We start from the raw sequence: 12569 nt of genomic DNA on the forward strand, positions 1-12569 counted from the left end.
ACTTTCCTGTACGGTTCCTTAGTAGTCTTTTTGTTGTCGTTGGTCTTCTTCCCAGACCTGCAAACTCGTGCAATGTGTCCCATCTTTCCGCATTGCCTGCATATTTTGTCCTTGGACCAGCAGTCCTTCTGGTCATGGGTTGTTCTGCCGCAGCGATAACATTTTGCAAATCCCCGTGTCATTTCGTGGGTGCCGTATTCCTGTGGCTTTTGCTGTATTTCCGCAGCTCCCCTTGCTGCTGCTTCGTACGATACTGCCACGCTGAAAGCCTTATCTAGCGTCAGCTCTTTCTCTGAGGGTAACCTCTTCTGGGTACCTTCACTCAGGAGTCCACAGACAAATTTGTCCCGTAGGGTATCTGCCAGTCCTGCTCCGAACTGGCAGTGCTTTGATAGCTTGCGTAGTTCCGTAAGGTAATTAGCATTGCTCTCATCTTCATGCTGATTTCTCCTGTGGAATTTAAATCTTTCTGCTATCAGCAGCGGTGCAGGATTTAGGTGTTCCTGCCACCAGCCCGATTAGCTGAAGCACAATCGACAGGATAACCATACCCTGCTTTCGACAGCCTCTCCTGCAAATCTTCAACTCCGCTGACTCAGAGGCGGATGCCCACGGTCGACGCCCATTTCTACTGTTTCTTTCTTCCTTCTGGCCTCGACCTCCGATAACTTTGCTTCAGGGATGGATCCCCATGAGGTGGTGCAGACTGTAGGTAAGTTCGTATCTGCTCGTCGCCAGTATTATGTCCGTGTATAATTGAGACACAGACTGCAGGAGTTGATTATAACAGGTCTTTACTGAATGGAGACAAACTGGAAACTGAAACTACAGAAGCCTGCTAGGGCCTTTTATACAGGGGTCGTCACTGCCAGTACTGCAGTCTAAGACCAGTTATTCCCTTAAAGGTACATACACAACAGAATGTTGCAAATGTTACAACCCTGTTCAAAAAAGGGCAGAGGGATAAACCTGGAAACCAATGTTCCTTGTAAGCTGCACTTTGTTCTGCGTGACCTGTTTCTTTTAATGCGCGGACCCTTTACATTTCTGCACATGTGCAGTATTTACACTGTAAAAGCCGGTAAGCGGCCTGCGCGGGACCTTTCAGATTACTGCACAGCCGCGCTTGCACACACGCGCACCTTAATAGGAACATTGCTGGCAACTACAGACCAGTCAGCCTAACGTAGGTGGTAGGGAAATTTCTGGAGACCATAATCTGGGATAAAATTAATTGTCACTTGGAAGAATATGGTTTAATAAATGACAGCTAACATGCAATTATTAAAGGCAAATAATGCCTGATAAACTTGATTGAGTTCTTTGATGAAATAACGACGAGGGTTGATGAAGGTAATGCAGTTATTGTTCTGTATATAGACTTACAAAAGTGGTTGGATGAAGTGCCAAATAATTGACTTAGTGGCAAAATTGAAGCCCTTAGGATTAAAGGCAGCATGGATACAAAATTGGCTAAGAGACAAAAAGCAGAGAGTAGTGTTGAGCGGTTGTTTTTCTGACTGAATGGAAGTGTACACGGGTGATGCCCAGGGATCGGTATTTGGAGCACTGCTCTTTTTCATGTATATTAATGACCTGAGGGGCTGGATTTTCTCAGCCCCGAGGAGGCGGGTATAGAGGCGGGACTGCCGGGAAAGTTGCAGAATTTGGGGGCGGGTGGCTTTCCGCCTCCGTGCCCTCTTACCAGGAGGCGGGAAGCCATCTGGCCCCGGGTCCCATCTCCTTGAAGGCGGGAAGTGATTAAAGCCTATTAACTGCCTGTTAACAGGCAGTTAACAGGCAGAAAATAGAATTATCCCCATTTTTTGTGCTGAAGTTCGGGCTTCCCGACTTGGTGGAACCCCGCCGGGGTGTAGGAGCTGAGTTGGAGGTCTGCGGGGGTCGGAGGGGTCTGAAAGTGAGACGTAGAGGTGAGTGATGGATGCAAGTGTGGAGTGGTAAGTATGTGAGGTGAGTGTAAAGTGTTATAAAATGTTAACTTACCTTTGTTTCTACCTTCAGCCGCTGTGGAGCCGGAGTCCCCAACATCTCCATTGTAGAGATCACAGACTGACTGTTGCAACCTCCGATCCAACAGCCAGCTGATTTCTGCAAAGTAGAAAGGTTTGATGAGTCCTGAACACAAGGGCTCGTCAAACTACACAGACTGTCAGTGATAGCTTCACAGAGCTATCAAGCGATGACATTTCTTCTTTCAAAAGTTCTTGACAGATGACACGTCATACGTTGATGTGCTCTGTCACTGACTTCTCCCTAATTGGCCTGCTGAGCCCACCGGGCAGGCTTAACCAGGTCAATCAGGGGAAATTCCCACTGGTTGGCCAGAAGCTGATGGAGGCGGGATTGAAACCCGGCAAGCAGCAGTCCCGCTTCCAAAAGCTTCCCATTCAGAAAATCCAGCCCCTGGACTTTAGGAAGGATGTCAAGGCATTGAAGAAGGTGCAGATGAGATTTATTTGAATGGTTGCAGGGATGAGGGACTTCAGTTATGTGGAGAGACTAGAGATGAGATGGTTTTCCTTAGAGCTGGGAAAGTTAAGGGGAGATTTAATAGAGGCGTTCAAAATTATGAGGGATTTTAATAGAGTAGATGGGGAGAAACTGTTTGCACTGGCAGGTGGGTCCATAACCAGAGGTCACAGATTTAAGATAATTGGCTAAAGAACCAGCAGGGGAAGCTAAGACATTTTTTTATGCAGCAAGTTATGATCTGGAATGCACTGCCTGAAAGGGTGGTGGAAGCAGATTCAGTAGTCACTTTCAAAATGGAATTAGATAAATACTTGAAAAGGAAAAAGTTGCAGGGCTATGGGGAAAGATCAGTGGAGTAGGATTAAGTGGCTCTTTCAAAGAGCCGCCACAGACATTGTGGACTGAATGGCCTCTTTCTGTCCTGTATGATTCTGTGATAAGCATGCAGCCATGTTGATTGCTCATTGTGCGATTGATGGGGCTTTGCACCAATGCAGGTAAAGGGACACCAGGCAGTGGTGCAGAGTCATCTGTTGTTGGGAACCACTAGTCATTGGCTCACATGACTGACACACATTGATGTGAGATGATTGTATACAATTAAAGCATTTGGCGAGACACAGTTAACAGAGCAGATTGGTTGCTAATTTGCAGAACTAGCAACCTTCCTCCAGCCGGCTCCCTGTATTAGAGTACCACCCTGCGGAGGGTTCCCCAAATGATGGATCTTCAGCAACCAATATATATTTTAAAACAGGCATGTTCTGTCATCAGTAAGCATTCCTTGGGCCATTTCAATGTTAGTTGTCTCCACACCTCTGTCACATGTGGTGACACCTGCCGTGTCATATTTCAATAGGATTTCCCAGTATTGTGACAGTCTGTGATGCTGGAATACTTTAAGAACTGCAATGAGTTTGCATGCTGCTGCAGGATCTGACCACTAGTTGTCACAGTGGAGCAATTTTTAAAGTTTTTCAGCTTTCAGTGTGTTAGCCATTTTGACAGAGGTAAGTAAGAAGCAGATAAGGAATGATTCTCCTTTTAAAGTTTGTTTTTAAATTTAAGTTTTTAAATGTTTCCCATTTTTACAGGTTTGCTGGAACAGCAACACTACCATTTTCCCCCGTTGGGTATTTTGAGACCTGCTGCTGCCATTGCCCTTGGGCCATTCCGGCTCCAAAATGGCCATCACAGCTGCTTTATTGTGAACCCAGCTCTGTACTTACTGACACTCCTGAGTGTCTGCCTCCACAGTGTTCAAATCAATGGTTTAAAACACTGTTTGTGAACTTCGGAGAATCATAGTATCTTTTAATTTGTCGGGAGCACAATTTTATAAAATTACCTCTGTGTTGTTCATGTAAATAACAGATAATCTGAGAATCCATGTAGTGTTTCCTTACAGTCACTTAAAATTGGAATTTATATTTTGCAGAAGACAAAATAATTAGATTTTTTAAATCAATCAATAGCTTCTTCCGATTTTTCTAAATAGACTTTAGTTGCTTTTAAGAAAAAACAGAAAGTACCTGTGTTTTTAAATTTATCTTTTCAATTATTGGTTGGAAATGCATTAATGTGCTTCTGTGTGTTTTTAGGTACGACTTACATTTACACCATCTGTAGGCATTTGATGGTTTTAGCACTTTATGCTAAGGTAAAGCAACAAGCATATTAAATTTGCTCTTCTACAGTTCTCACTGCGGTGACTGCTTGGTAATGTAGTAGATTGTGTCAATCAGGGATGAACATACAAAATGTTGCTGGAGTAAAATCCTGAAGCTTTCTAGCAAATTGATTTAATTTTTATACTAAGTAGGCCCAGCTTCACTTGCGCTGTGCTCCTGCGACAGGTTTATCCTTCACAGTAAATGACCAAAAACACTCTCACTATTCCGTGTGTATCTTTTGATTCTCTCTCTATAGTAACAATGACCACAACAACAACTTGCATTTACATAGCTCCTTTAACGCAGTAAAGAGTCCCAAGGTGCTTCACAGGATTGTTATCGAACAAAATTTGACACCTATATGTTTCCCTCTGCCCTATGTTTCTATTGTTCTTTCACTTTATTCCTGTGTGTATCGATGATTCTGTCTTTGTCTCTTTGTATGTGTTTGGTTCTCTCTCTATCCGGAATTTGTAACAACTGTTCTTTCTCCGTCTCTCTCCCTTTGTGTTGAATGATTGAACTTGCATTTATAAAGCGCCTTTAACGACCTCAGGACATCCCAAAGCGCCCCAATAGTCCCATGGGCTCTTTAATGTCCACCTGACAGGGCAGACGAGGCCTCGGTTTAATGTCTAAAAGACGGCACCTCCGACAGTGCAGCACTCCCTCAGCACTGCACTGAAGTGCCAGCTTAAATTATTCGCTCAAGTCTCTGGAGTGGGATTTCAACCCACAACCTTCTGACTCAGAGGCGAGCGTGCTGCCACTGAGCCAAGGCTGACACCTATGTATTCATCATGATGCCTTTCTCTCTTTCTTAGTCTCTCTTTCTCAATCCCTCACTCTCTATTGGTGATCTCTCTCTCTCCCTGTTTCTGGTTGCCTCACTCTGTTCACGCCTGTGCTTGTAGTTCTCTGTCTATGTAAAATTAACTGTACGGGAGAAGTCGGGACGGCAGCAGATTTTCAGAAGTTAAAGTGCAGCTTGCTTTGAGCCAGGCCCACATGAAATTGGATTTGGGTGAGCAAAGCAGGAAAAGAGCAGAAGATACCAAGAATGGTGGAAAATTCAGAGTGGACCCAAAAGCCAACTGTAAATAATGCCAAACTCTAAATACAGCATCCTTCATGTGGGGAGAAAGTCCTAAGAGACATCGTAAGGGGAGAGAAATATAGAATCTTTGACACTTGGGTGGGGGGAATCTAAAAGACACAGAAAAATGATGGATTTAGCAAAAATGGGGGTTGGGGCAAGAGCTTGGAGATGGGAGAATAGGAGAGGGGTTCATGGTGAGATGGAGAGTGATTGGGAGAGCTAATCTTGGAGACGCTATAAGTTAACTTGGAGACATAGAGGGAGAAATCTGGGAAAGGATTGTTGGAAACTCTCAGCGTCATGGAGAGGACAGTATAAGGGGGTATATTTTCATCTTCACTGCATGGGCGGTAATCTGGCAGAGATGTAATCTGGCCCCCACCTGTTAAAGAACCCACACAATTTTCATTCCATTAAAATCAATGGAATGAAAAAACAGATGGGTGCTAGATTCCTGCCAATGCAGTGAAGATGAAAATTTACCCCAGGGAACATAGGACATAGGAACAGGAGGAAGCCATTCAGCTCCTCGAGCCTGTTCCGCTATTTGATGAGATCATGGCTGATCTGTGATCTAACTCCATCTACCCGCCTGTGGCTCCTATCCCTTAATACCTTTGGTTAACAAAAAGCTATCAATCTCCGATTTAAAATTAACAATTGACCTAGCATCAATTGCTGTTTGCGGAAGAGAGTTCCAAACTTCTACCACCCTTTGTATGTAGAAATGTTTCCTAATTTCACTCCTGAAAGATCTGGCTCTAATTTTTAGACTATGCCCCCCAGTCCAAGAATCCCCAACCAGCGGAAATTGTTTCTCTCTATCTACCCTATCTGTTCCCCTTAATATCCTGAAAACTTCGATCAGATCACCCCTTAACCTTCTAAATTCTAAGGCATGCAGCCCTAATTTGTGTAATCCCTCCTCGTAACTTAACCCTTGGAGTCCGGGCATCATTCTGGTAAACCTACGCTGCACTCCCTCCAAGGCCAATATATCCTTCCTAAATTGTGGTGCCCAGAACTGCTCACAGTACTCCAGGTGTGGTCTAACCAGGGTTTTGTACAGCTGCAGCATAACTTCTACCCCCTTGTATTCTAGTCCTCTAGATATAAAGGCCAGCAATCTATTAGCCTTTTTGATTATTTTCTGTACCTGTTCATGACATTTTAATGATCTATGTACTTGAGCCCCCAAGTCTATTTGGATTGTTTTTAGCTTTTCACCATTTAGAAAGTACCATGTTCTATCCTTTTTAGGTCCAAAGTGGATGACCTCACATTTGCTTACATTAAAATCCATTTGCCACAGTTTTGCCCATTCACTTAATTTATCAATATCCCTTTGTAATTTTATGCTTTCATCTACACTGCCTACAATGCCGCCTATCTTTGTGTCATCAGCAAATTTGGATAAATGACTTTCTATGCCATCAGCTAAGTCGTTAATAAATATTGTGAATAGTTGAGGCCCCAACGCAGATCCCTGCGGGGCGCCACTAGTCACATCCTGCCATTATCCCTACTCTCTGTCTCCTGCCGCTCAGCCAATTTCCTAACCAGGTCAATAATTTGCCCTCCACTCCATGGGCTTCTACCTTAGATAACAGTCTCTTATGTGGGACTTTATCAAATGCCTTCTGGAAGTCCATATAAATAACATCCATAGACATTCCCCTGTCCACTACTTTAGTCACCTCTTCAAAAAATTCAATCAGGTTTGTCAGGCATGACCTACCTTTCACAAATCCACGCTGGCTCTCTCTGATCAACTGAACATTTTTGAGGTGTTCTGTCACCCTATCCTTAATTATGGACTCTAGCAATTTCCACAACAGATGTTAGGCTAACTGGTCTATAATTCCCTGGTTTCCCCCTCTCACCATTCTTAAAAAGCAGAGTGACATGCACAATTTTCCAATCTAAAGGGATGGTTCCTGAATCTAGAGAACTTCGGAAGATTATAGTTAGAGCATCTGCAATGTGCTCACCTACTTTAAAATCCTGGGATGGAAACCATCTGGCCCTGGGGATTTGTCATTCTTTAGTGCCATTATTTTCTTTATTACTTTTATTTTACCTACATTAATTTTATTGAGTCCCTGTCCCCGATTCAATATTCGTTTCTTTGGGATTTCCGGCATGCTATCCTCTTCTACTGTAAATACTGACGCAAAGTAATTATTCAATGTGTCCGCCATTTCCCCGTTGTCATTGACAATATCACCTTCAGTTTTTAAGGGGCTAACATTGCTCCTGACCACCCTCTTTTTCCTAATGTAACTATAAAAATTCTTTGTATTGATTTCGATATCCCTTGCAAGTTTCTTTTCATACTCCCTTTTTGTAGCTCTTACTATTTGTTTTGTGACCCTTTGCTGTTCTTTGTATCTTTCCCATTTGCCAGGATCTGTGCTAATTTTAATATTTTTGTATGCCCTTTCCTTTAGTTTTATGCTACTCCTTACCTCTTTAGTTGTCCATGGCTGTTTTTTTTGGGAAGTAGCGCTCTTGCCCCTCAGGGGTATAAACTCATTCTGTATCACGTTAAATTCTTTTTTAAACAACTCCCACCGATCTTCTGTCATTTTACCCATTAACAGATTTGCCCAGTTTACTTTGGACAGTCTCTGCTTCATCCTGGTGAAGTTGGCCTTACCTAAATCTGGAATCTTACTAGCTGTTTCGCGTTTCTCCCTTTCAAGCGCTGCTTTGAACTCGATCATGTTATGGTCGCTATTGGATAAATAGTCACGCACAGTTAGGCTGTTAACTAAATCTGGCTCATTACTCATTACTAAATCTAATATGGCTTGCTTCCTTGTTGCCTCTAGGACATATTGTTGTAGAAAACTATCCCGGACACACTCAAGAAATTCACTACTTTTCTGACAGGTGCTAGTCTGCTTTTCCCAATCAATATGAAAGTTAAAATCCCACATTAAAACCACTCTGTCTTTACTACACGCTTGTCTGGTCTCTTCATTTATACAATCTAGCACTTCAGAGCTACTACCAGGGGGCCTATACACAACTCCCACTACAGTCTTAGATCCTTTCCTATTTCTTAATTCAACCTATAAGGTCTCCACTGGCTGCTTACCTCTCTTTAAGTCCTCTCTTATCATTGAACTGATTTCATCCCTGATCGCAAAGGCTACTCCTCCCCCTCTGCCATTTTCCTTATCTGTCCTGTGCACCTTATAACCTTTAGTTCCCAGTCCTGACTGTCCTGCAGCCATGTCTCAGTAATGGCTACCATGTCATACCCTCCAATTTGAATTCATGCCTGCAGTTCATTCAATGTATTCCTTATACTCCCCGTGCCTTTGTATAAAGAACGTTTATTTCTAGCCTGTCCTTCAGCTCTGATGCTGTATTTACATGATTCTTATTTCTCTCTCCTGGTTTAATCGCTTTACATCTTTTAGTTTTCCCTTTACCTGTAGTGCCTAAAGTACATTTTCCGACTGCTGCTCTACTCTCTTCCCTTTCGTTTGTTTTTGAACTACTATTTGTACTATTTGTTTCGTAATTTCCCCCTCAGCCCTTCCCCCCCCCCCCCATTTACTAGTTTAAAGTCCTTGTGACCACCTTATTTATCCTATCCGCTAGAGCCCGTCCCAACGGTACAGTTCCTTCCTGTCCCAATACTGGTGCCAGAGCCCCATGAAATGGAACCCCTCTTTCCCACCCCACTCCTTTAGCCACGTGTTTACTTCCCTAATCAGCTTACCTCTACGCCAATTTGCACGTGGCTCAGTTAATAATCCAGAGATTATAACCCTTGAGGTCCTATTCTTTAATTTAGCTCCTCGTTCCTGGTACTCCTCAAACAGGACCCCTTGCCTACTCTTCCCCATGTTGTTGGTCCCAACATGGACCACAATGACTGGATCCTCCTCCTTCCTCTCCAATATCCTTTCAAGCCGGTTCGAGTTGTTCCTCACCCTGGCACCAGGTAGGCAACGTACCATATGGGACTCTCGACCTTGCTTACAAAGGATGCTATCTGTCCCCCTCGTTATAGAATCCCCAACAACTACCACATTACACTTCCACTCCTCCTCCTCCCCCCTTGGGACAGCCTCCTGCTCCAAGGTGCCATGGTCTGCATTCTTGGATTCTGGGAGTCTTGGATACACGGAGAAAGAGGGGAATCATGGAAATAACAAATGCCAGGAGCGGGAGCTGACAGGCATGGAGATACTGTGGTGGATTTTCATGTGCCCTTTGTCTATACCCTTCATTTTGTATAGAGAGCTGTGAAGAATTCTTCCTTTTCCTGAGGCTCAATAATATTTCTATCTCCTGTATACTTTAAAGGATCCACTTTTTAAAAAACTTATGTCTTAATACGTATATAACTAAATTTGTTTAGCTGCCTCCTGCTGCTATCTGTATATGTGAGAGTGAGAGCCACTGACTGAATATGTGTGGATGTGAGATGGAGAATATAGATAAACATGTAAAGGAGATATTACAATGTAAGTTGATTGGAGTCAATTATTTTCTGGTTGCCACTAATGGTTGTATTAAATATCTGATAAATCTGACAATGTTACATAACTATTTTGTTGTTTGATTAGGCCTTTGAATATATACTGTGGGCCAGCATCTGCATGGAATCATCTGTCCCACTTTCAACAGTTCGCTATCTAAGATGGAGAGCTACTCTTTATACTGCTGTATGTCAGTGTTACTATGACTGTGAGTCTGGCATACTTGCAGAGGTATTGTATTTTATTAGTGTCATTGCAAACTCTATCTATTGCATTCTTGGTGTGAAGGTCCCATAATTTTTTGTATATACCATGCACTGCATATAATAGATACTTCAAACAAACAATACAATACATACTAAAATGCAAACCATCTCCAACCTACATTTACATCTGCCAAGGCTCTGTGTTGGCAGGGAAATTACCTCTACAGTTCCCTGCCACATCACTTATAATGGTCTTGAAAACATACCATTTTTCTTCTTTTGATTAATTTTTTAGCTGCACTTTCCAGTTGATCTTTTCTGGAGCTCTTCTTCCAGTTCCAAAGGTTGCTTGTCTAGATTCTTGCATAATCATATTCTTACTTTTGTTCTTGGCCTTAATTATGTTAAATGAAACTAAGGTCACTGGAACCCAAATGTTTACCTGCTTCTGGGCCAGTTCTTGTGGACTACTGAAATCTCATATAACATATGCTCAGGTTCTCTGTTTACATATTTTATTAAGTAGCAGTTGCTGATTGCTTTCATAAAGTTGTTTGTACTTCAGCCTCTCCTTTTCAGTTGTCCCATTGTCCATGCACTTCATCTGTGAGATATTGAAATGTGCCATTTCAGCCTATGGCAATGGGATTAATTTTGGAGTGCCCTTGGAAAGAGGCAGCACAGACGCAATGAGCTGTGCTGTGAACCTCTATGGTTCCTCTATAATTTTGATCACCTCTATAATTTTGATCACCTCTATTAGATCTGCACTTAGCCTTCTCTCATCCAGTGAATTCAGCCCGAGTTTTTCAGATCATCATCATAATTGTGTCCTCTCGTCATTGGTAACATCTTAGTGAATCTATGGCGCACCTTTTCAATGACATCCTTTCATTAATGGGGTGTCTAAACTGCGCTCTGTTATAGAATTATATAATTACACATTAATTTTAATCTAAAGTACATGAATGAATCAATTCCAGAGCTTAAAGGAGACTATTAAGATCAGTTTTGAAATCGATAAATGAAAAGAGTAATGCCTCTGACAATATTGTGAACAATTCAGTAATATAAATTTAAGTCAACTATGACGATTAACTTTAATGTGTGTTATGTTTCATGGTGAGCTAAGATTCTACATATTCTCTTACCTGCATTCAGCATGTTAATGCTGTCTTTGTTATTTTAAAATAGACATTTGCTCGCCGTGCTTTAGGCAAGATCAGCGAATTAAGTCAGCTGGAAACCATGGGCTCGTCTCCTCAAAGCCCTGAAGTTGTAAAAGCCTTTAGGGAGGCCACTGTCAAGGTACCAGGAGCAGCAACATAGAATGATACCAATTTAATGAAATGTAATATTAATTTCCACTTAACCAATGTATTTGGACTGAAAATGTTTTGCTTCCTTTAGGTATCAGTAATGATCTTTAAAAGAGCAGTTCTTGAAAGTAGAAGAAAACCAAAAGGAATTTTGCGGCCTAAACAGAAAACTAACTACAAAGAGGCTCATAATGTAAGTTTTTAATTAACCATGGTTTATTTGCTGAATCTAAAGTTGTGATTGGTTTCTAAAACACTTCTGCTTAAATTTCTTGCTGCTGTGAGGTGTTCATTTTCAAGTTTAGCAAGGAGAGCTGCATGTGTGTAAATTCAAATACAGCCATGAAATGCTGTTCACTGTTCTCCATCCAGCATGATCTTTTAATGAATGAAAAGAGCTATTACATTAGCTCGTCTTAATCATTAAAATGTGAACAGTGGGACAACAAGCCATCCCAGTTTGTTTATATTAAGACCAACATCCTTCTTTACCACCTATTCTAGCTGTTGTTGCTAATAGTGTAGTGATGTAAAATTCCCTATTTTATATTGCACATTTAGGGCTGGGCTCGTCCCCTGTTGGTAGGGTAGCAGTGGGATGGGAACTCTGCCTGCCAGTGTGACCCTGCTGCAACCCTGACCCATCTTCTTTGGTCGCCACTCACTTGGCGTGCAGGTGGGCTTCTGGTGGGACCCTCTCCATTAGGAGAGAACCTGCCACTGCCAACACAAGACCACCGCTGCAGCACCTGAAGTGGTGGCCAGGGATTTAAAAGGAGAATGGGAAAACCCTGAAGAGGAACAGAGGATTTTTTTTAAGGTTTGTGGTTGGAGTCCATATGGAGGGAGAGAGGCCCACTACTGGGCTCTCTCCCACCACAACTGGGTACTTACTGCCTCTAACTCAGGGGCTGCTGCCACCTTTCTCCTGATGGGCCTTGGGGTCAGTGGAGACTGTGGTGGTAAGCTGGGAAATCTGGTGGTTTACCAGGCTGTACCTCCCTGTTGGCATTTACATGCAGCGGGCAGGAAAGGGCAGCTGGCCACTGTCCTGGCGAGGGCAGGGGAGAAAGAAACTAAAGTTGGAGCAGGAGCATGAAGGTAGGCCTCAACGTCCAATTTTTCTCCATGTTCCTCTGTTATTCTGCTCGATTTTGAGTGGAATAGTGGAGGAAAATCCAGCCCATAGTGCTTGGTCTGTGCCAAAGAGTATGCTGCTGCACCTATGCTAAAAAGTAGTATTTGGTGTTCAGTCTGTTATGTTCATTAATAAATAG

General features: G+C 42.7%; 1 protein-coding gene across 4 annotated transcripts in view; it reads left to right on the forward strand.

Moving 5' to 3' along the window:
• Nucleotides 1-12569, forward strand: part of cfap54 (cilia and flagella associated 54) — an 859633-nt gene that overhangs the window by 47972 nt on the left and 799092 nt on the right. For all 4 annotated transcript variants that reach the window (XM_086009903.1, XM_086009902.1, XM_086009901.1 and 1 more), the window contains 4 exons: nucleotides 4095-4153; nucleotides 9855-9998; nucleotides 11168-11281; nucleotides 11384-11485. In XM_086009903.1, the coding sequence (XP_085866029.1) occupies nucleotides 4095-4153; nucleotides 9855-9998; nucleotides 11168-11281; nucleotides 11384-11485 (419 nt within the window). The remainder of the gene's footprint in view (nucleotides 1-4094; nucleotides 4154-9854; nucleotides 9999-11167; nucleotides 11282-11383; nucleotides 11486-12569) is intronic.

Source organism: Somniosus microcephalus, chromosome 17 (genome assembly GCF_052327205.1).
Source record: "Somniosus microcephalus isolate GS21.2 chromosome 17, FLI_Smic_1.0, whole genome shotgun sequence".
NCBI classification, from domain to species: Eukaryota; Metazoa; Chordata; class Chondrichthyes; order Squaliformes; family Somniosidae; genus Somniosus; species Somniosus microcephalus.